Source organism: Coregonus lavaretus (genome assembly GCF_964263955.1).
Source record: "Coregonus lavaretus genome assembly, chromosome: 14".
Taxonomy (NCBI): domain Eukaryota; kingdom Metazoa; phylum Chordata; class Actinopteri; order Salmoniformes; family Salmonidae; genus Coregonus; species Coregonus lavaretus.
The window spans coordinates 4617240-4642663 of record NC_140001.1 but is presented as its reverse complement, the minus strand read 5'-3'; the positions used below and the strand labels follow the sequence as shown (position 1 = coordinate 4642663).

At 44.9% G+C, this 25424-nt stretch overlaps 2 protein-coding genes across 2 annotated transcripts; both read left to right on the top strand.

The window, feature by feature from the left end:
- Nucleotides 1-11: 11 nt before the first annotated feature.
- Nucleotides 12-3243, top strand: LOC311141907 (cyclin-O-like; the record flags this gene model as incomplete). The annotated part of the gene is made up of 3 exons (XM_084177413.1): nucleotides 12-386; nucleotides 764-949; nucleotides 2353-3243. 3 exons carry the CDS (start codon nucleotides 12-14, stop codon nucleotides 3241-3243), a joined length of 1452 nt encoding a protein of 483 aa, XP_084033539.1.
- Nucleotides 3244-7120: 3877 nt separating this feature from the next.
- LOC311141243 (multicilin-like) lies at nucleotides 7121-13278 on the top strand (the record flags this gene model as incomplete). The annotated part of the gene is made up of 7 exons (XM_084176505.1): nucleotides 7121-7213; nucleotides 8001-8076; nucleotides 8213-8292; nucleotides 8896-8956; nucleotides 11785-12023; nucleotides 12516-12626; nucleotides 12811-13278. The coding sequence occupies 7 exons, from the start codon at nucleotides 7121-7123 to the stop codon at nucleotides 13276-13278; spliced, it is 1128 nt and encodes a 375-aa protein (XP_084032631.1).
- Between the last annotated feature and the right edge of the window lie 12146 nt (nucleotides 13279-25424).

Genomic DNA, 25424 nt, shown 5'->3' with positions numbered 1-25424 from the left:
CCTCGGACAGAATGTGCAAACGGAGGAAAAGGAACAGCGGTTCTCAATCTCCATCAAGGGAGAATTTATCACCAAACGGAGACCAAAGCGAGGAGACGGCGTGCACCCCTGTGCGGAGACCGCGGGCAGAGAGGGTCAGAAAGCAGAATATCATTTCTAAACTGTCAGATTCTGGTTTCGAAGAGGACTTCCTAACTCCAACCCCGACCCCATCGCAGTTTCGGAAATGTCATTGTCCGGTAACAGATGAAGACTCGCTGGCACCAAGGAGTTCCGACACACTGTTGTTTAATTGGTATCAACACTACGGGGAGATTAGTTATCAGATACAGAAACTCAAAGAGCCGCAGTTTCATCCAGTCAACTGTCTGGTTCGACAACCGCAGGTATGGAAGCAACAGGTTAATACTGCAGTTCGTTCCAGATACACAGCATTTACTGCGCAGGTCTTCTCATGCAGATTCAAGATAGCATAAAAATAGAGTAGAATAATACTTTATTGTTAATTTTGTGAGAAATTGACATTTGTCTTCTCCTTATCTCAACCCAGTTATGATAATAGACCTGCCAATATTTAAACAGTTATCATTTAGACATATAACAGCAATTTATGACATGTCTTACAGTAATTTAGTTCTACACTGTAACAGAAAACTGTCATTTGTAGCTGTCAAATTCATGGTAACCCCTTTACGGTGTAGGTAGGTTTTATAACTGCCAATTGTGATTGTCTAACCGTGCTCTTTGCGTCTGTATTCTCCAGGTGACAGCCGAGTCGCGCTGTAAGCTGGTCAGCTGGCTCATCCCCGTACACCGATACCTGTGTCTGTCCTTCGAGTGTTGCTGCCTGGCGGTCAACATCATGGACCGCTTCCTAGCTTCCACGTCCGTGGCTGCTGACTGCTTCCAGCTGCTGGGAGTCACCGCCCTGCTGCTCGCCTGTAAACAGGTGCGTATGATACATGTGTGTCGACTATTCAGGGAGGGAGTCAACTAATCGATCCGTTTTGATGCTCTGGGAGTAGGACGAATTGTGTTTTAGGGAAAGTCTGGAAATGAAGAGTTTCTTTTCCAAAACGCTATATATCCATTTTCAGAAATGTGTGTAAATTAGCATTTATTGTTTAAAGAACTTATGAGGGAGATTGGTGTGTTTTTTCACTACTCATGACATGAGGTTGTTCAGTGACTGTTTTTTTTGCATAACACTGTACTGTATATCCGCCTCACTGTCTTAAGAGTTTGCTCCTAATCTCAGCTCCTTACCTGTATAAAAGACACCTGGGAGCCAGAAATCTTTCTGATTGAGTGGGGGTCAAATACTTATTTCCCTCATTAAAATGCAAATCAATTCATAACATTTTTGACATGCGTTTTTCTGGATTTTTGTTGTTGTTATTCTGTCTCTCACTGTTCAAATAAACCCACCATTAAAATTATAGACTGATCATTTCTTTGTCAGTGGGCAAACGTACAAAATCAGCAGGCGATGATTGTATATCCGCCTCACTCTCAGAGAAAAAAGTAGAACTGCTAGGCTTTACACAGTCAAACGGAACAAATAACTAAATGTTTACTAAAGAACTGTACAAATTATACATTTGTGACATCAACATTTAAAGTTTATTTTTAATGAGTGCATACGGTAATATGAGATCTGTATGTAAAATATTTTCATTTAACATTTTAGTCGTTTAGCAGATGCTGTTATCCAGAGACAACCACATATCACAGTCAAATATACAACCACATATCACAGTCAAATAGACAACCACATATCACAGTCAAATATACAACCACATATCACAGTCAAATATACAACCACATATCACAGTCAAATATACAACCACATATCACAGTCAAATATACAACCACATATCACAGTCAAATATACAACCACATATCACAGTCAAATATACAACCACATATCACAGTCAAATATACAACCACATATCACAGTCAAATATACAACCACATATCACAGTCAAATATACAACCACATATCACAGTCAAATATACAACCACATATCACAGTCAAATATACAACCACATATCACAGTCAAATATACAACCACATATCACAGTCAAATATACAGAATACGAATATTCCATTCCAGCTAAACAATGATATAGCGTTTAGCAAAAAATACACACCTAAAATCTATTAATAAAAAATCTGAAAACAGTAATATTTTACACTCACATAAAGATGCCCATAAACAATCATTTCTGGTGAAGAAACACAAATGTGACAAATTGATAGAGATAGCGTTTTGGAAATAAACCCTTCATATTATGGTGCGCGTGTGACTTGGTCTCTTTCTCTCTGTTCCCCTTTCTAATTCTATTCAGGTGGAGGTGTTTTGTCCACGGATCAGCCAGCTCCTGTCTCTGTGTTGTGACGCCTTCTCCAGGGAGCAGCTGTGTAACCTGGAATGTCTCATCCTGCTCCGCCTCAACTTCCGCCTAGCTGCACCAACCATAGCCTTCTTCCTGGACTTCTACACCAATCACAGCCAGGCTGGCCGGCATATGGGCGGGGACGGAGTCAGCAACGTTACCCATAGGCTGGCTGGGGATAAGGGTGAGGAAGTGAAGAGGCGAAACAGGGGCAGCGGATTGGCTCTTAGGGTGTGTGAGCTCACTCTGGCCGACTACGCCTTCAATAAGTACACACCTTCCCTGACCGCCTGCTGTGCTCTGGCTCTAGCCAATCAACTGCTGAGAACCAGCCAGGGCCCAGATGAGCCAGCCAATCAGCTGCTGAGGATCAACCCTGAGGGCCCTGAGGAAGAGCCAATGGACCAATCCCTGACATCGGAGCTCACATATGGCCACGCCTCCTCGCAAGAGGACCAACAGGGACAACGCTGCTTATCTGAGAATGATCCTGTCCACTCAGAGAATGACCATTCCCATCAAACCTTGCCTGAGACTAGTAATCACGCTTGTATTGACAATGACTCCTCTCTTTCAGTTGTTGGTCACCTCCTATCTGTGAATGACTCCACCCAGTCAATGGATGACCCTTCCCCATCTGGGAACACCTCAGCCCTGGTTGAGGGAGACCAGACCCATGCTCCTCTCGCCCAGGAGTGTAGAGAGGCAGACCAGACTCATGCTCTCTACCTGGAGTGTAGAGAGGGAGACCAGACTCATGCTCTCTACCTGGAATGTTTAGACAACCTTAGATTGCTGGTGTCACTCAACCAGGATGCACTGCAGGCCATGATAACTCTGTGACAACATGATGACGGTTGACACGTTTTACCTATCTCAGTTGAATGCACTGTTGTTGAATGCACCTACAGTATGTGACTGAAAACGACCTGCGTACCTCAAGAAATGAAAGGCCAAATCTTTGATTTCCAGTCAACAGCGCTGCTACCCCTGCACTTGTGGGGTTGGTGCTTGGCAATGTAACTGTTACAGACTTATTTAAATGATTTAACTTCTGCAAATGACAGTTATCAGATTGTGCCTACAAACTGTGAACAATGTCAATGGACAGCATTGGCATTGTATTGTATTATAATCAACGTACTGATACTATAGAGTACTGTATGTAGACGATGTTTGTATTGTATTATAATCAAAGTACCGTTACTATAGAGTACTGTATGTAGACGATGTTTGTATTGTATTATAATTAACGTACTGTTACTATAGAGTACTGTATGTAGATGATGTTTTGACCAATATACTGTGGTCTCTATTTATACTGCATTAGGTTCTGTAACTTATTGAAGTCATTGTACTGTAAGATACATTGAGTGGGTAACCTTCTGTAGCTGTTTCTCCAACTGTCCTGAGATTGTACTGATCCTGGATGCTATGTTGGCCAATGTTACATGGACCATTCTTGTACCAACTGTCCTGAGATTGTACTGATCCTGGATGCTATGTTGGCCAATGTTACATGGACCATTCTTGTACCAACTGTCCTGAGATTGTACTGATCCTGGATGCTATGTTGGCCAATGTTACATGGACCATTCTTGTACCAACTGTCCTGAGATTGTACTGATCCTGGATGCTATGTTGGCCAATGTTACATGGACCATTCTTGTACCAACTGTCCTGAGATTGTACTGATCCTGGATGCTATGTTGGTCAATGTTACATGGACCATTCTTGTACCAACTGTCCTGAGATTGTACTGATCCTGGATGCTATGTTGGCCAATGTTACATGGACCATTCTTGTACCAACTGTCCTGAGATTGTACTGATCCTGGATGCTATGTTGGCCAATGTTGGACCATTCTTGTACCAACTGTCCTGAGATTGTACTGATCCTGGATGCTATGTTGGCCAATGCAACATGGAACGTTATTGTATGCAATAAACAGTGAAGTGACATACCTTTTCAGCAAATGTGATGAAAACATATTAAATTATTACTTGATAAATGTACTGGATATGTTTTCTGACTTGTTCACTCATTTAAACGTATAAAACCAAGAGAGGAGTGTGGATCTTTTATATCTGTTGAGAGGGTGGTGTGTGGGGAATGTATCCCAAGAAGATTGATTGTTCATCACGGTCAAATCAGCTCAGTCGGATAATCTGCTGCTACCACAAGTAATACATAATAAAGCCTATCAATGATACAGCAAGCCACGATTTTACCAGAACTATGGCCCACTGGGCCCACATTGGTTGAATCAACATTGTTTCCACGTTATTCCAATGCAATTGGCTGCCAATCGAATAGATTATGTCAGGGCATGTAGCCTATAGCTTTGCTTTAGCTAACGGTTAAATGTGTATTGGTAGGCCTATTTTGGTCGTCACTTCCTCATGTTAAGCTTAACATTTCACAAAGCTATAAATGGTGTCTGCTGGCTTTAAAAAAATACACAACTGTCCTGTATAGCCTACCTGATGCTACATGACATGAGCCGTCCTCGCGCTCTCTCCCAGCTTGGATGGAAAGTTGTTGTGCGTAAAACCAGTCTATTAATGCCAAATAATACAGTCAGTCCACCCTCAAAACACCAGCTTACTGGGGATTGTTTCATTATGCAGTGTAGCCTACTGTCTATAGCTATAGACAGTATTTAACTGCTTTTTCGCTGCTATTTATAAACTTTGTATAAACACTACAACAGCCTAACAATTAGGAAAAATATAATCGGCTTGAGGATGAATTCTGCCACTATTTAGGTTAATTGCCTACACAAATGGGCTGCAATATTCAAGGTAAATTTACTTAAATCAAATGAAATTCAACCCAACTTGAGACTGCTCTGGTCTCCTGAAGTCCTCCATGCTGATTCTCTCTCTCTGTCTCTCTCTCTTAGAAAACAGTCTCTCTGTCTGTGCTTGTCTCTCTCTTAGAAAACAGTCTCTCTGTGTCTGTGCTTGTCTCTCTCTCTCTTGTTCTACGTAGAGGCCTATAGCTGCAGTATACGACTGCGTTGTCTTGCATTTTTGTGCGCAAATGTTTTCACCACAGCCTGTAGCTGCACAAAATTTTTACCTGAATGATGCATGCCAAGATATACCAGAGATAAGTTACTGTTGATATTACTACCACACAACTCAAACACCGGTTCACCAGTACGAACGAAATCGCAAAACCGCTTTTTCTGTTCAAGCCCTCAATAACAGTTGTCAGCTAAATATGACAATCTGTTTGCATCTGCCAATTTATTGACTGTCCAGTATCCAGACGACCTGTCCCCAGAGCTTCCTATACCGTTCATATTTTTCCATAAGGTGTTGAGGCCGGCAATTAAGGAGAATGAGAGGCTCAATTTAAGATGTTAGGCTACAGAACTGCAGTATTTGAAGCATCACTCCCTTCTGGACAGTTTCCCTGATGTTGCTACGGCAATCAAGCAGTGTTTACCATCCCTGTAACTGTCGCTTTCGCGGAGAGATGGTTCTCTAAACAAAAACTCATAAAGAAACATAGAAGCATTAGGCTCTAGGTCTGATGAGCGCTTTTGAACACCAGAGTAAGCTCCACTCATTGCACTGGCGCGGTCATAGCCTTGACCACTGCATTTGTTAACCGATATATCCCCTTACTTTCAATCAGTATCTTTTTCCCCAAAGGCCAGAGACAGTTTTTCAGTCACATTCCTGAAGCCCAAGAAACAAAACACTTAGCTTCCTAGTAAATATGGAAATTAAAAAGGTTTCTGAATGACTTTTTGGAGGGTTAATGTCAAAACTGTTTATCCCATAGGGCGGCGCACAATTGGCCCAGCATCGTCCGGGTTTGGCCGGTGTAGGCCGTCATTGTAAATAAGAATTTGTTCTTAACTGACTTGCCTAGTTAAATAAAGGTAAAAAAAAAAAAAAAAAAGTTACACTGATATAATTAATTGTTCGTTTCCTATTTTATTTCCGCCTGTCATGTTGATGTTGATTAGGCTACGGCATATCAGGAGATTATACTTTTTACACACAGACATGCTTATAGTTTTCCTACTAGCCTACATCGTGTCCATCTTTCAAGATCAGGAATGATTTTCCTCGGATAGCCGGTTAGCCTAAATCACATTTTAAATAGGCCTACCAAAATAAACCCAAGTCTCTGAATTTTTCCCGATAATGCTTGGATAACGGCGAACCATGGGCATGAGCCATCAGTTAAGCATGTTTGAATCTGGAGATGGAAAGGCGCTAAGCCCGTGAGTCTCTTGCTGAAGGCATCTGTTGGCAACGGGTCGGTGGTCTCCAAGCAGGATAGCTAGCTTTACGCGCGTCTGCGCCCTGCTGAATGCACTCTGAGCCCGCGGTAAAGTAGGCGCCGCCTCTCGCAGAACCATTTTCCACTGAGCCTAAAAACCGTTAGCTCTACACCTGTTAAATCTCCGGGGAAGCCACGTGCCCCTAGAGACCATGAAATGGTTTGATTGGACCACAGACTTTAGACGGCGGCATGGAATGGTATAAACCGGGAGAATACGGGCTATAAATACCTATCTCAACTAGAATCTCAGTGGGTCTTGGCCTGATAATTTTGCATGAGTGACAACCACTACAGTTGGCTATAGTTGTTATATAGGCTATCAGTATAGAATCTTGGTCTGGTGAGTCTTGGTCTAATTCTGGGCTACTACGGACATAAATCTGTGTCCATCTGAAGCTGAATCTAAAGGAGAATGCATGGAGACAGAAAAGTGTTCGGGACCATCTGTCCAAACACAGTGGCACCTCATCAGAACCAAGACAGAAGACACCCAGCAGCTAAAAAGGTACAGAGACGATTAACCCTGCACGGCTATGGTACATCTGCTGGTCTATACTCATTTTACCAGTGGTGGAAAAAGTACTCAATTGTCATACTTGAGTAAAAGTAAAGATACCTTAATAGAAAATGACTCAAGTAAAAGTGAAAGTCACCCAGTAAAATACTACTTGAGTAAAAGTCTAAAAGTATTTGGTTTTAAATATACTTAAGTATCAAAAGTAGCCTAAATGTAATTGCTAAAATATAGGCCTACTTAAGTATCAAAAGTAAAAGGATAAATAATTTCGAATTCCTTATATTAAGCTAACCAGACGGCACAATTGTCTTGTTTTATTAATATACAGATAGCCAGGGGCACACTCCAACACTCAGACATCATTTACAAACGAAGCATTTGTGTTTAGTGAGGCCACCAGATCAGAGGCAGTAGGGATGACCAGGGATGTTCTCTTGATAAGTGTGTGAATTAGACCATTTTCCTGTCCTGCTAAGCATTCAAAATGTAACATACTTTTGGGTGTCAGGGAAAATGTATGGAGTAAAAAGTACATTATTGTGTTTAGGAGTGTAGTGAAGTAAAAGTAAAAGTGGTAAAAGTTATCAATATTAAAGTAAAGTACAGATACAAAAAAAAAAAACTACTTAAGGAGTACTTTCAAGTATTTTTACTTAAGTACTTAACAGCGCTGCATTTTATACATGACGCAAGGATGGCAATTTATGCATTGTCGGTATGTAGGCCTATCTAATGTTATTAAAGACATTGCGAAACTAATGTTTCTTATCCACAGGGCAGACCGAGGCTCCCCAGGAGTAGCAGCCCGGTCGCAGTGTATGTGGACCGGAATCCCTGCATCGTTGAAGATGGTGGGTGGACCATGGGCATATTGCTCAGACTATATGCACGTTCTTTACATTGTTTTGTCTAATATACAAATTCAGAGTATAATGTGTCATAAATTAATATATATTTTTGTCATTTCTATTTGGTTATGTTTTGTAGCATTCGCAACGATAGCATGGGATGACTTGGAGGAATGCGCGTCCGTGATGAGGCGCGAGAGCGACTCCCTGGGTTCCCAGGTAAAATTACACCCACACACACACACGCACAAACACACACACACACACACACACACACACACACACAGAGAGAGAGAGAGTGAGAGAGAGTGAGAGAGAGAGAGAGAGAGAGAGAGAGAGAGAGAGACAGAGAGAGAGAGAGAGAGAGAGAATGAAAGATGCACATACACACCGACAAGTTGCACGGTAGAGGATTAACCGTTTCCATGGTGATATGATAGCTCCATACTACACCAGTCACCCGCTCACCGGCGGCCTGTTAATATTTGACAGACAGGTTAGCAGTGGAGCGTGCTGAAATCTCGCGCCAATGACGGTGTAGTTGGCTCGTGCCACGCACCTATAGAAAAACACTCCATAGTCGACAACCTGCCTACCAAAGCTAGTCCTAACAAACTCATTTTCAACACCTACACAGCAACATGAGCACCCAGACATGCGCCTCAATATATTTACCGTGCTGGGATTTCAGTTGGGATTTCCAGGTAACCGCGCTCCTTCTTGTTAATTTGAGTATGCTATAACCTCTAGAATCTAGCCTGTGCAATTTCAGCTTGTTCGGTGTGAATGAGGCTATACGCTTTTTGTGTGTGTATCCAACAGGTGAACGACTCTGACGGAGACGACCAGGAATTCGGTGAATATGCCCTGGACTTCATAGCTGGTAAGAACATTGATTCAAATCATTCAGAGGAACAACAAAGTATAGCCTAATCGTTGTGATCTGTATTGATGATTGATGAGGAGGCTAGGATATAGATTGCGAATTATTGTTTTAGGTAAATATAGAGTCCTCTTCAATGTTGTTTTGATTTTATTAGGTACATGCCCTGAAGAAAAATTGTGTGCTTGCTTCACCTGTGTAATAAAAAAAAAATGTATTATATTAAGCTCCTCTCCCATTCTCGTATATATTATATTAAGCTCCTCTCCCATTCTCCCATATATTATAATAAGCTCCTCTCCCATTCTCCCATATATTATATTAAGCTCCTCTCCCATTCTCCCATATATTATATTAAGCTCCTCTCCCTTTCTCCCATGTATTATATTAAGCTCCTCTCCCATTCTCCCATATATTATATTAAGCTCCTCCCAATTCTCCCATATATTATATTAAGCTCCTCCCCATTCTCCCATATATTATAATAAGCTCCTCTCCCATCCTCCCATATATTATATTAAGCACCTCTCCCATTCTCCCATATATTATATTAAGCTCCTCCCAATTCTCCCATATATTATATTAAGCTCCTCCCCATTCTCCCATATATTATAATAAGCTCCTCTCCCATCCTCCCATATATTATATTAAGCACCTCTCCCATTCTCCCATATATTATATTAAGCTCCTCCCAATTCTCCCATATATTATATTAAGCTCCTCCCCATTCTCCCATATATTATAATAAGCTCCTCTCCCATCCTCCCATATATTATATTAAGCTCCTCTCCCATTCTCCCATATATTATATTAAGCTCCTCTCCCTTTCTCCCATGTATTATATTAAGCTCCTCTCCCATTCTCCCATATATTATATTAAGCTCCTCCCAATTCTCCCATATATTATATTAAGCTCCTCCCCATTCTCCCATATATTATATTAAGCTCCTCTCCCATTCTCCCATATATTATAATAAGCTCCTCTCCCATTCTCCCATATATTATATTAAGCTCCTCTCCCATTCTCCCATATATTATATTAAGCTCCTCTCCCTTTCTCCCATGTATTATATTAAGCTCCTCTCCCATTCTCCCATATATTATATTAAGCTCCTCCCAATTCTCCCATATATTATATTAAGCTCCTCCCCATTCTCCCATATATTATAATAAGCTCCTCTCCCATCCTCCCATATATTATATTAAGCTCCTCTCCCATTCTCCCATATATTATATTAAGCTCCTCTCCCATTCTCCCATATATTATATTAAGCTCCTCTCCCATTCTCGCATATATTATATTAAGCTCCTCTCCCATTCTCCCATATATTATATTAAGCTCCTCTCCCATTCTCCCATATATTATATTAAGCTCCTCTCCCTTTCTCCCATGTATTATATTAAGCTCCTCCCCATTCTCCCATATATTATATTAAGCTCCTCTCCCATTCTCCCATATATTATATTAAGCCCCTCTCCCATCCTCCCATATATTATAATAAGCTCCTCTCCCATCCTCCCATATATTATATTAAGCACCTCTCCCATTCCACCATGTATTATATTAAGCTCCTCCCCATTCTCCCATATATTATATTAAGCTCCTCTCCCATTCTCCCATATATTATATTAAGCTCCTCTCCCATTCTCCCATATATTATATTAAGCTCCTCTCCCATTCTCGCATATATTATATTAAGCTCCTCTCCCATTCTCCCATATATTATATTAAGCTCCTCTCCCATTCTCCCATATATTATATTAAGCTCCTCTCCCTTTCTCCCATGTATTATATTAAGCTCCTCCCCATTCTCCCATATATTATATTAAGCCCCTCTCCCATCCTCCCATATATTATATTAAGCACCTCTCCCATTCCACCATGTATTATATTAAGCTCCTCCCCATTCTCCCATATATTATATTAAGCTCCTCTCCCATCCTCCCATATATTATATTAAGCTCCTCTCCCATTCTCCCATGTATTATATTAAGCTCCTCCCCCATTCTCCCATGTATCATATTAAGCTCCTCCCCCATTCTCCCATATATTATATTAAGCTCCTCTCCCATCCTCCCATATATTATATTAAGCTCCTCTCCCATCCTCCCATATATTATATTAAGCTCCTCTCCCATTCTCCCATATATTATATTAAGCTCCTCTCCCATTCTCCCATATATTATATTAAGCTCCTCTCCCATCCTCCCATATATTATATTAAGCTCCTCTCCCATTCTCCCATATATTATATTAAGCTCCTCTCCCATCCTCCCATATATTATATTAAGCTCCTCTCCCTTTCTCCCATGTATTATATTAAGCTCCTCTCCCATCCTCCCATATATTATATTAAGCTCCTCTCCCTTTCTCCCATGTATTATATTAAGCTCCTCCCCATTCTCCCATATATTATATTAAGCTCCTCTCCCATTCTCCCATATATTATATTAAGCTCCTCTCCCATTCTCGCATATATTATATTAAGCTCCTCTCCCATTCTCCCATGTATTATATTAAGCTCCTCCCCATTCTCCCATGTATTATATTAAGCTCCTCTCCCATCCTCCCATATATTATATTAAGCTCCTCCCTCATTCTCCCATATATTATATTAAGCTCCTCTCCCATTCTCCCATATATTATATTAAGCTCCTCTCCCATCCTCCCATATATTATATTAAGCTCCTCTCCCATTCTTCCATGTAAGTGTGATGGGACAATACATCTGACTGTTTTATATTAAATGTGTCAATGTTTTGATTGTATCTGTCCCTTTGTAAATAAACAATTGAAATAAATGAAAATCTCCTATTCTCCCATGTAGACTCTCCAGCCACATTGGAGCGCAGTCTGTCTCCAGCCGATCTGGTGGCCTTCCAAGGGTGTATCATCCCTCCTCTCACCCCCCAGCGGGAGCCCTCTCCAGAGGACCAGGACCAGCAGGGCTACCCTTCCTCAGACCCAGGCCTCGGCCAGCATCAGGCCCAGGATGGGATACTCTGGAGGGGCATTGCTCAGCACCACACCAGGGTCCTGGGACACACACTGGAGACCAACAGCCAGGTACAGACAGACAGGCAGGCAGGCAGGAAGACAGCTGTTTCATTTTTACGTTTGAGTCCTTTAGCAGACGCTCTTATCCAAAGCGACTTACAGTTAGTGCATTCATCCTAAGATAGCTAGGTGAGACAACCACATGACTCAATCATAGTCAACTTCCTTAAAGTAGTTATCAGGCAGGCAGGCAGGCAGGCACACAGCCCTTGTGTGACAAGGCGTGCAGGAAGAAGTTTATCTGAATCTGCGGTTAATTGGCATGTGTCTCGATGTAGACTCACTGGGTGTGCTGTCATGTTTATACAACAGATGTTCTACAGAAAGATAGTTTCCAGTTTGCTGCTGTTAGTAGTCAACAGCGAGCACACATTACCTTTTTTATTTCTGCAACGTTCTTCTTTGCTGTCAAACTCCTGTGGAAGGTTGGATGTGATTAAAACACTGTCACTCTGTTTTCATCATTTCAGTAACATATTCTGTCCTCTTGTCTTTCCCCAGCTTCACCTGACCGTGAGCAGGAGACAGGAGGAGATTAATGCTCTGCAGCAACGCAATGTCCACCTCAGAGAACTGGCCATCAGAGCTAAACACCTAGCCTCTGTACTGGATGTAAGTCAGGAGACTGGAAACACACACGTGCGCGGACACACATTCACATGAATAAACACACCAGATGATCACTCAACTACATAAAACTATAGTACCTGGTTGCAACCAAATCTCTCTCTCTCTCTCTCTCTCTCTCCCTGTCTCTCTCTGTCTCTCTCTGTCTCTCACTGTCTCTCTCTCTCAGAAGCTGATGATGGTGAATGAACCGTCGTGTTTTCGACAACCCCCAACTTCCCCCTGTGACGAACCCCCCATGTCAACGATCCCATGTAAGAGGCAGCGTCTGGACAACACCTGTGACGACACATCGCCCCCTGGGTGTGTGGAAGACATCCTACGGGATGTCAGCGAGCGCTGCAACACCGTCCTGCACCACAGCACCGCTCAACCACCTCGTCCCCAGGATAGGGACCCAGAGAGAATACTGATGTTTGGGGTGTTCTCTGGACTGCAGACATCCAGGACCACAGGTGGCCCTGTGGTGAGCATGGAGGGCGCAGAGGCAGGAGAGAGCAGTAGTGACTCGTCTTTCAGGACTTCAATTAGAGAACACTGTACGATCAGGACTCAGACCTTCCCTCACGGACATGCCTTCACCTCCAGGACGACCCAGGGAGGGTACCGCTTCCGCTGGGTTCCCAGACAGAGCTAGCCCTTACATTTTACATTTTAGTTGTTTAGCAGACGCTCTTATCCAGAGCGACTTACAGTTAGTGAGTGCATACATCATTTTTTTTTATACTGGCCCCCCATGGGAATCAAACCCACAACCCTGGCGTTGCAAATGCCATGCTCTTCCAAATGAGCTACATCCCTGCCAGCCATTCCCTCCCCTACCCTGGACGACGCTGGGCCAATTGTGTGCCGCCCCATGCGTCTCCCGGTCGCGGCCGGCTACGACAGAGCCTGGATTCGAACCAGGATCTCTAGTGGCACAGCTAGCACTGCGATGCAGTGCCTTAGACCACTGCGCCACTCGGGATAGCAGCACTGGGTTCCCAGACAGAGCTAGCCCTTAGCAGCACTGGGTTCCCAGACAGAGCTAGCCCTTAGCAGCACTGGGTTCCCAGACAGAGCTAGCCCTTAGCAGCACTGGGTTCCCAGACAGAGCTAGCCCTTAGCAGCACTGGGTTCCCAGCCAGAGCTAGCCCTTAGCATTACCCTGCTAATTAGCATTAGCACTGAGCTAGAGCGATGTTGAACATGTTATCAGAGGCTGTAGTAGGTGCTGCTGTTATTAGACTGCTAGCTTCGACTAAATACTACCTACACTATATATAAGGACCCATACACAAAAAAAAATGTATGCACGCATGACTGTAAGTCGCTTTGGATAAAAGCGTCTGCTAAATGGCATATTATATTATTATTATTATAAGTATGTTGTCACCCCTTCATTAGTGGATTCGGCTATTTCAGCCACATCCATTGCTGACAGGTGTATAAAATCGAGCACACAGCCATGCAATCTCCATAGACAAACATTGGCAGTAGAATGGCCCGTACTGAAGAGCTCAGTGACTTTCAACGTGGCACCGTCATAGGATGCCACCTTTCCAACAAGTCAGTTCATAACATTTCTGCCCCGCTAGAGCTGCCCCGGTCAACTGTAAGTGCTGTTATTGTGAAGTGGAAACGTCTAGGAGCAACAACGGCTCAGCCGTGAAGTGGTAGGCCACACAAGCTCACAGAACGTGACCGCCGAGTGCTGAAGCGCCTAGCGCGTAAAAATCTTGGTTGCAACACTCACTACTGAGTTCCAAACTGCCTCTGGAAGCAACGTTAGCACAACAACTATTCGTCAGGAGCTTCATGAAATGGGTTTCCATGGCCGAGCAGCCACGCACAAGCCTAAGATCACCATGCACAATGCCAAGCGTCGGCTGGAGTGGTGTAAAGCTCGCCGCTATTGGACTCTGGAGCAGTGGAAACGCATTCTCTGGAGTGATGAATCAAGCTTCACCATCTGGCAGTCTGATAGATTAATCTGGGTTTAGCGGATGCCAGGAAAACGCTACCTGCTCCAATGAATAGTGCCAACTGTAAAGTTTGGTGGAGGAGGAGTAATGATCTGGGGCTGTTTTTCATGGTTCGGGCTAGGCCCCTTAGTTCCAATGAAGGGAAATCTTAACGCTACATCATACACTGACATTCTAGACGATTATGTGCTTCCAACTTTGGGGCAACAGATTGGGGAAGGCCCTTTCCTGTTTCAGCATGACAATGCCTCGTGCACAAAGCGAAGTCCATACAGAAATGGTTTGTCGAGATCGGTGTGGAAGAACTTGACTGGCCTGCACAGAGCCCTGACCTCAACCCCATCAAACACCTTTGGGATGAATTGGAACGCCGACAGCGAGCAAGGCCTAATCGCCCAACATCAGTGCTCAACCTCACTAATGCTATTATGGCTGAATGGAAGCAAGTCCCCGCAGCAATTTTCCAACATCTAGTGGAAAGCCTTCCCAGAAGAGTGGAAGCTGTTATAGCAGCAAAGGGGGGACCAACTCCATATTAATGCCCATGATTTTGGAATTAGATGTCCACGAGCAGGTGTCCACATACTTTTGGTAATGTAGTGTATATCTCAGGGTTGGCCAACCCTCCTTATCTGAGCAGTACGCTGCCTACATGCTCAGATAATTCAAAATTGTAAATCACTTTGTGTGTGTACAGCAAGCCAAAAGCTTTTGGCACTGGCAGTATATTCTTTAATCAGTGCATTGACCTAAGTATGGTCAATTCATTTTTCTAACTACCGTGGTCAACCAACAAATCAACAAATCAACAAAACAACAAACCAACAAATCAAGTAGAATGGTTGTCTATAGGCCCAATGGTACCGTCCGCCTCAGGTATCCTAGCACGGTGAGCTAATTAGCCTTGGCTAACTAAATATACTTCCGGAGCAATTTGTTTACACTGTGTTTTTGTTTATTCTATCTTTCTGTTGGCGTTGCTCCGTGCGCGTGTTGAAACTCCTCAGGGATCCAGGTGGACAACGGAACACCTCACCCACACACCTTACACAATGTCTAAATATGCACGTTGTCAGTTTGTTGTATGTAATAAAGATGATATTTTGAATAAATGTTGTCATATACATAATGATTTCTGTATAGATTAAAGGGGCACTCTGCATTTGCTTCATCCATTAATGAAATGTACCCATTTGATTCTTGAAGAATATAACTTATAAATGCCCCAGTTCATCTGTCATACTTGTCACGATCGTCGGGAACAGATGAGGACCAAGGCGCAGCGTTGCAGACGAACATACTCTTTATTTAGCGATATATAGACAAAATAACCAAAACGATAACGTGACAGTTCACGGTCTAACACAAACCAACTCGAAACAAGATCCCACAACTAATGTGGGAAAACAGCCTCTATAAGTATGGCTCCCAATCAGAGACAACCAGCCACAGCTGACACTCGTTGCCTCTGATTGGGAACCACTCTGGCCAACACAGAAATACCATACCTAGACTCCCGACATAGAAAAACAACACATAGATCTACACACCCTGGCTCAACATAACAGTGTCCCCAGAGCCAGGGCGTGACAGTACCCCCCCCTAAAGGCGTGGACTCCGACCGCGTCAACCAAATACCACAGGGGAGGGACCGGGTGGGCACTCCGCCTAGGCGGCGGATCCGGCTCCGGGCCTGAGCCCCGCTCCCTCTCCAACCCCCCAAAGTACCCCTGGTCCGGTCTGACCCCGCTGGCCGGAGCTGGACTACACACTGGTGGAGCGGATTGCTCTAGCTCCGGCGTGAAGCATCTGACCGGTGCCGGACCAGGCACCGGTGGAACAGGCACGGGACGTGCCGGCCTGATGACGCACACCACTGGCTTGGTGTGGGGAACAGGCACGGGCCGTGCCGGACTGACGACGCACACCACTGGCTTGGTGTGAGGAGCAGGAGCGGGCCGAACCGGGCTGGCGACGCGCACCATTGGCTTGGTGTGGGAAGCAGGAGCGGGCCGGACCGGGCTGACGATACGCACCCCTGGCTTGGTGCGTGGAGCAGGAACGGGCTGGACCGGGCTGACGACTCGCACCCCTGGCTTGGTGCGAGTGGCAGGAACAGGCCGGACCGGGCTGGCGACGCGCACCATAGGCTTGGTGCGGGGAGCAGGAACAGGCCGGGCCGGGCTGGCGAAGCACACCATAGGCTTGGTGCGGGGAGCAGGAACAGGCCGGGCCGAGCTGGCGACGCGCACCGTAGGCTTGGTGCGAGTGGCAGGAACAGGCCGGGCTGGGCTGGCGACGCGCACCATAGGCTTGGTGCGGAGAGCAGGAACAGGCCGGGCTGGGCTGGCGACGCGCACCGTAGGCTTGGTGCGAGGGGCAGGAACAGACCGGACCGTACTGGGGACACACACCACTGGCCCTACACCGGGATCTGGAACGGGCCGGACCGGACTGGTAACACACCCCAGTACCTCTCGCCGTGCCTCTACACCTTCCTTCCCTTCTTTGACCAGTGGCCCCCGTAACCTGGCGGCCTCCTCTGCCAACCCGCTGGACCGCTCTATCGCGGCCTCCTGCTGCCCCGACGTCCACGTCGTGAGCCCCCCCCCTAAACATTTTCTGGGGGTCTCTCTTCCCCGTGGGCCAGGCCTCTATAGTTCTCGCCCAACTCTCGCTCTTCTGCTTCCAACTCCAGCCCTTCTGCTCCTCATTTGGCTTGACCCAGTCGAGACTCTTCCTCCACTGTTCCCAAGTCCACCCTCTCTGCTCTTCATTAGGCTTGACCCAGTCGAGGTTGCCACGGAGATCTGCTAGCGACTCCCCTGGCGATGGCTCCTGGACACGCTGCTTGGTCCAGTTTTGGTGGGATCTTCTGTCACGATCGTCGGGAACAGATGAGGACCAAGGCGCAGCGTTGCAGACGAACATACTCTTTATTTAGCGATATATAGACAAAATAACCAAAACGATAACGTGACAGTTCACGGTCTAACACAAACCAACTCGAAACAAGATCCCACAACTAATGTGGGAAAACAGCCTCTATAAGTATGGCTCCCAATCAGAGACAACCAGCCACAGCTGACACTCGTTGCCTCTGATTGGGATCCACTCTGGCCAACACAGAAATACCATACCTAGACTCCCGACATAGAAAAACAACACATAGATCTACACACCCTGGCTCAACATAACAGTGTCCCCAGAGCCAGGGCGTGACAATACTCCCATCAGAACCCCAAATATAAGCTTGTTTCTCTCCAATGTTTATAAACAAAGTAAATGTAAACAAACACTGTATAGCCTCAAAACATGGTTAAAACTATCATCTTGATATCATGGATGGTCAGTCCTTGCATCCATAGCTCTGTCTATGAATTTGAGAGTGGTTACATTTCTCCAGCCCCATCCCTCTGCTTTGTACCTAAACAGGGGTAGGAAGGACATTTTGTTACTGTTTCAACTGCTTATTGCCGTTTAAATTAGGATTTAAGGGATAGCAAAGGTAAAGGAATGGAAGTAAAGGAATAGAAGTAAAGGAATAGAAAGTAACAGTTTATTTTTATGTTTGTTTGGGGCTTTCCTTTCCATGTTTCAGGAGCAAAACCAAAGTGACCCCAGTGACCCTTGACCTGTAGGTCCTTCCTCTTCATTTGTTCTGTCTGTCTGTGTTGTGGTGTGGTCTTGAAAGGGTCAAGACTTTTCATTTTCTTGCCCTCCTCCACTAGTTCATGGTGTAGTCGCTTGGGATGAGCCTTGTCTTGAGTTGTGAATCTGTAAAGCCTTGATTCCATGCATCCTCTCTTCAACACACCTTCTCAACACATCAGCAGGATGAGGGAGGATGAGGGAGGGTGAAGGAGGGTGAGGGAGGGTGAAGGGAGGGTGAAGGGAGGGTGAGGGAGGGTGAAGGGGGGGTGAAGGGAGGGTGAAGGGAGGGTGAAGGGAGGGTGAGGGAGGGTGAAGGGGGGGTGAAGGGAGGGTGAAGGGAGGGTGAGGGAGGGTGAAGGGAGGGTGAAGGAGGGTGAGGGAGGGTGAAGGGGGGGTGAAGGGAGGGTGAAGGGAGGGTGAGGGAGGGTGAAGGGAGGGTGAGGGAGGTTGAGAGGGAGGTTAAGGGAGGTTGTGGGTGGGTGAAGGGGGGGTGAAGAGAGGGTGAGGGAGGTTGAGGGAGGTTAAGGGAGGTTGTGGGTGGGTGAAGGGAGGGTGAAGGGAGGGTGAGGGAGAATGAGGGAGGGTGAAGGGAGGGTGAAGGGAGGGTGAGGGAGGGTGAAGGGAGGGTGAAGGGAGGGTGAGGGAGGGTGAAGGGAGGGTGAGGGAGGGTGAAGGGAGGGTGAGGGAGGTTGTGGGTGGGTGAAGGGAGGGTGAGGGAGGGTGAAGGGAGGGTGAGGGAGGGTGAAGGGAGGGTGAGGGAGGGTGAAGGGAGGGTGAAGGGAGGGTGAAGGGAGGGTGAGGGAGGGTGAAGGGAGGGTGAGGGAGGTTGTGGGTGGGTGAAGGGAGGGTGAGGGAGGGTGAAGGGAGGGTGAGGGAGGGTGAAGGGAGGGTGAGGGAGGGTGAAGGGAGGGTGAGGGAGGGTGAAGGGAGGGTGAGGGAGGTTGTGGGTGGGTGAAGGGAGGGTGAAGGGAGGGTGAGGGAGGGTGAAGGGAGGGTGAGGGAGGTTGTGGGTGGGTGAAGGGAGGGTGAGGGAGGGTGAAGGGAGGGTGAAGGGAGGGTGAAGAGAGGGTGAGGGAGGTTAAGGGAGGTTGTGGGTGGGTGAAGGGAGGGTGAGGGAGGGTGAGGGAGGTTAAGGGAGGTTGTGGGTGGGTGAAGGGAGGGTGAAGGGAGGGTGAAGGGAGGGTGAGGGAGGGTGAAGGGAGGGTGAAGGGAGGGTGGGTGAGGGAGGTTGTGGGTGGGTGAACTGAGGGTGAAGAGAGGGTGAGGGAGGTTATGGGTGGGTGAAGGGAGGGTGAAGGGAGGTTGTGGGTGGGTGAAGGGAGGGTGAGGTAGGTTGAGGGAGGTTGTGGGTGGGTGAAGGGAGGGTGAGGGAGGGTGAAGGGAGGGTGAAGGGAGGGTGAGGGAGGGTGAGGGAGGTTGTGTGTGGGTGAAGGGAGGGTGAAGAGAGAGTGAAGGGAGGATGAATGGAGGGTGAGGGAGGAAGGTGGTGTGTGGGTGAAGGGAGGGTGAGGCTGTCCAGAGGTGAACGTCAGACCACACTAGGACACCTGTTCAAACTCCTCAGCCCCGAGGTATGTTTGTCTAAGGCCTCTGGAAACAAGACATGAGCAGGGTACAGTTACAGGACTGCTGCTGGAGGAAGGTTTGTTTGAGGAGGATTTAACCGCCTGAGGGAAGGCGTGAGGAAAGGAGGAGATAAGATATAGAGACTGAGACCTGGAAACCACCATCTCTGCTAACTGGATTCATGCAGTGGTGTGGAAACATGAAAACAATCAGGTGCTGGAAGGACCCCTCTTCAAAAAAGTGGTTTACCAAGACACAAAATAGACAATGTTTCAATTGTTTTCAAACGGTTGTACCAGGTGCTTTGAAGTGGGCCGAGAGAGTACAGCACTACTTGGACGAGGGAGGCACGGAGGACATAAGAGGAGACATACTTAGTCTGAGACCCGACAATCACTGCACTGCATAGGCCTTAATCGACCAGCTAAATGGATTCATGCAGTGTTGTGACTGGAACAAAGAAACACTTAGAGTCCCATAGGACTCCTATTGAATTGATATTTCCAGTTCCTCACTTCCTCTGTTCCTCAGTTCCATTTCTGTTTTTTGGAGGTCATCAAACATTTTACACCATCTCACAGCTGACCTTGATAACGTTCATCTCAGCCTAACAACTGGCCTAACAACGGGCCTAACAACGGGCCTAACAACAGCCTAACAACTGGCCTAACAACAGCCTCTTTGTGTGTGTCTGCTTCCTGAATCATCAAACATTACAACATTTATCAGTGATGTCTTGCGTACCGTTGGACACACGCAGGCACCCATCTCAAAGTTTTACGGTACAGTGCCTTGCAAAAGTATTCATCCCCCTTGGCGTTTTTCCTATTTTGTTGCATTACAACCTGTAATTTAAATTGATTTTTTTATTTTGGAATTCATGTAATGGACATACACAAAATAGTCCAAATTGGTGAAGTTAAATTAAAAAATGACATGTTTCAAAAAATTCAATAAATAAATAAAGGAAAAGTGGTGCGTGCATATGTATTCACCCCCTTTGCTATGAAGCCCCTAAATAAATTCTGGTGCAACCAATTACCTTCAGAAGTCACATAATTAGTTAAATAAAGTCCACCTGTGTGCAATCTAAGTGTCACATGATCTGTCACATGATCTCAGTTGAGGATGGAAGTTCACATACACCTTAGCCAAATACATTTAAACTCAATTTTTCAAATTCCTGACATTTCATCCAAGTAAAAATTCCCTGTCTTAGGTCAGTTAGGATCACCACTTTATTTTAAGAATGTGAAATGTCAGAATAATACTAGAGAGAATTATTTATTTCAGCTTTTATTTCTTTCATCACATTCCCAGTGGGTCAGAAGTTTTTGGTAGCATTGCCTTTAAATTGTTTAACTTGGGTCAAACGTTTCGGGTAGCCTTCCACAAGCTTCCCACAATAAGTTGGGTGAATTTTGGCCCATTCCTCCTGACAGAGCTGGTGTAACTGAGTCAGGTTTGTAGGCCTCCTTGCTCGCACACGCTTTTTCAGTTCTGCCCACACATTTTCTATAGGATTGAGGTCAGGGCTGTGTGATGGCAACTCCAATACCTTGACTTTGTTGACCAGAGGACATTTCTCCAAAAAGTATGATCTTTGTCCACATGTGCAGTTGCAAACCGCAGTCTGGCTTTCTTATGGCGGTTTTGGAGCAGTGACTTCTTCCTTGCTGAGTGGCCTTTCAGGTTATGTCAATATAGGACTCGTTTTACTGTGAATATAGATACTTTTGTACCTGTTTACCCCAGCATCCTCCACAAGGTCCTTTGCTGTTGTTCTGGGATTGATTTGCACTTTTCGCACCAAAGTACGTTAATCTCTAGGAGACAGAACACGTCTCCTTCCTGAGAGGTATGACGGCTTCTTGGTCCCATGGTGTTTATACTTGCGTGCTATTGTTTGTACAGATGAACGTCGTACCTTCAGGCATTTGGATATTGCTCCCAAGGATGAACCAGACTTGTGGAGGTCTACAATTTTCTTTCTGAGGTCTTGGCTGATTTCTTTTGATTTTCCCATGATGTCAAACAAAGAGGCACTGAGTTTGAAGGTAGGCCTTGAAATACATCCACAGGTACACCTCCAATTGTCTCAAATGATATCAATTAGCCTATCAGAAGCTTCTAAAACCATGACATCATTTTCTGGAATTTTCCAAGCTGTTTAAAGGCACAGTCAACTTAGTGTATGAAAACTTCTGACCCACTGGAATTGTGATAAAGTGAATTATAAGTGAAATAAACAATTGTTGGAAAAATTACTTGTGTCATGAACAAAGTAGATGTCCTAACTGACTTGCTAAAACTAAATTTTGTTAACAAGAATTGTGTGAAGTGGTTGAAAAAAACGAGTTTTAATGACTCCAACGTAAGTGTATGTAAACTTCCGACTTCAACTGTATACACCTGTTCTGAAAGGCCCCAGAGTCTGCAACACCACTAAACAAGGGGCACCACCAAGAAAGTGGCACCATGAAGACCACGGAGCTCTCCAAACAGGTCAGGGACAAAGTTGAGGAGAAGTACAGATCAGGGTTGGGTTATAAAAACATATCCAACACTTTGAACATCCCATGGAGCACCATTAAATCCATTATGAAAAAATGGAAAGAATATGGCACCACAACAAACCTGCCAAGAGAGGGCTGCCCACCAAAACTCACGGACCAGCGAAGGAGGGCATTAATCAGAGAGGCAACAAAGAGACCAAAGATAACCCTGAAGGAGCTGCAAAGCCATTTTTGGCCATCAAGGAAAACGCTATGTCTGGCGCAAACCCAACACCTCTCATCACCCCGAGAACACCATCCCCACAGTGAAGCATGGTGGTGGCAGCATCATGCTGTGGGATGTTTTTCATCTGCAGGGACTGGGAAACTGGTCAGAATTGAAGGAATGATGGATGGCGCTAAATACAGGGATATTCTTGAGGGAAACCTGTTTCAGTCTTCCAGAGATTTGAGACTGGGACGGAGGTTTACCTTCCAGCAGGACAATGACCCTAAGCATACTGCTAAAGCAACACTCAAGTGGTTTAAGGGGAAACATTTAAATGATTTGTAATGGCCTAGTCAAAGCCCAGACCTCGATCAAATTGAGAATCTGTGGTATGACTTAAAGATTGCTGTACACCAGCGGAACCCATCCAACTTGAAGGAGCTGGAGCAGTTTTGCCTTGAAGAATGGTAAAAAATCCCAGTGGCTAGATGTGCCAAGCTTATAGAGACATACCCCAAGAGACTTGCAGCTGTAATTGCTGCAAAAGGTGGCTCTACAAAGTATTGACTTTGTGGGGTGATCAGTTATGCTCGCTCAAGTTTTCTATTTTTTTTTCTTATTTCTTAGTTTCACAATAAAAAATATTTTGCATCTTCAAAGTGGTAGGCATGTTGTGTAAATCAAATGATACAAACCCCCCCAAAATTCATTTTAATTCCAGGTTGTAAGGCAACAAAATAGGAAAAATGCCAAGGGGGGTGAATACTTTCGCAAGCCACCGTATTTGATGGTAACATTTGTTCAGCAAATTTAAACACTGACCACAACATTTACATTTACAACACTTTCCCAATATCATAAAACTGGGAGCTCTCTGTTTGCTTCTCTGATTCTCTATTAAATGGGGCGTGATCGACATCGTCACCTTGACGTTTTACTGCTGTCTTATCACTGTTGGCATCCTAGGAGTTATCAGACACACAAAAGCACACACACACACACTCCTATGATTGAGTTATCAGTCTGGACAACCCAGCGTTGGGACACTGTTTGACTTGGCAATTTGAAGGTATTTCTGAGCAATATAAACCTTAAACCCACAAGACCTTTGGGGTTTAGATCTCATGTTATATGTTTAAGACTGTATGTATCAGTGCAGTCAATAGAGAACATGGTAAATAAAATAAAAGAACATCATGAGATATACACTACCAGTCAAAAGTTTGGACACACCTACTCATTGAAGTGTTTTTCGTAATTTTTATTATTTTTTACATTGTGGAATAATACTGAAGACATCAAAACTATGAAATAACACATATGGAATCATGGAGTAACCCAAAAAGTGTTAAACAAATCAAAGTATATTTTATATTTGAGATTCTTCAAATAGCCACCCTTTGCCTTGATGACAGCTTTGCACACTCTTGGCATTCTCTCAACCAGCTTCATGAGGTAGTCACCTGGAATTCATTTCAATTAACAGGTGTGTCTTCTTAAAAGTTAATTTGTGGAATTTCTTTCCTTCTTAATGCGTTTGAGCCAATCAGTTGTGATGTGACAAGGTAGGGGGGGTTTACAGAAGATAGCCCTATTTGGTAAAAGACCAAGTCCATATTATGGCAAGAATAGCTCAAATAAGCAAAGAGAAACTATAGTCCATCATTACTTTAAGACATGAAGGTCAGTCAATACGAAAAATGTCAAGAACTTTGAAAGTTTCTTCAAGTGCAGTCGCAAAAACCATCAAGCGCTATAATGAAACTGGCTCTCATGAGGGCCACCACAGGAATGGAAGACCCAGAGTTACCTCTGCTGCAGAGGATAAGTTCATTAGAGTTACCAGCCTCAGAAATTGCAGCCCAAATAAATGCTTCACAGAGTTCAAGTAACAGACACATCTCAACATCAACAGTTTTTTTATTTTATTTTATTTAACCTTTATTTAACTAGGCAAGTTAGTTAAGAACAAATTCTTATTTACAATGACGGCCTACACCAGCCAAACCCGGACGATGCTGGGCAAATTGTGTGCCGCCCTATGGGACTCCCAATCACGGCCGGTTGTGACACAGCCTGTTCAGAGTGGACTATGTGAATCAGGCCTTCATGGTTAAATTGCTGCAAAGAAACCACTACTAAAGGACACCAATAATAAGAAGAGATCTGATTGGGCCAAGAAACACAAGAAATTGACATTAGACCAGTGGAAATTTGTCCTTTGGTCTGGAGTCCAAATTGGAGATTTTTGGTTCCAACCGCCGTGTCTTTGTGAGACGCGGTGTGGGGTCGAACGGATGATCTCCGCATGTGTAGTTACCACCGTAAAGCATGGAGGAGGTGGTGTTGTTATGGTGTGGGGGTGCTTTGCTGGTGACACTGTCTGTGATTTATTTAGAATTCAAGGCACACTTAACCAGCATAGCTACCACAGCATTCTGCAGCGATATGCCATCCCATCTGGTTTGGGCTTAGTGAGACTATCATTTGTTTTTCAACAGGACAATGACTCAACACACCTCCAGGCTGTGTAAGGGCTATTTGGCCAAGAAGGAGAGTGATGGAGTGCTGCATCAGATGACCTGGCCTCCACAATCCCCCGACCTCAACCCAATTGAGATGGTTTGGGATGATTTGGATGGCAGAGTGAAGGAGAAGTAGCCAACAAGTGCTCAGCATATGTGGGAACTCCTTCAAGACTGTTGGAAAAGCATTCCAGGTGAAGCTGGTTAAGAGAATGCCAAGAGTGTGCAAAGCTGTCATCAAGACAAAGGGTGGCCATTTCAAGAACCTCAAATATAAAATATATTTTGATTTGTTTAACACTTTTTGGTTACTACATGATTCCATATGTGTAATTTCATAGTTGATATCT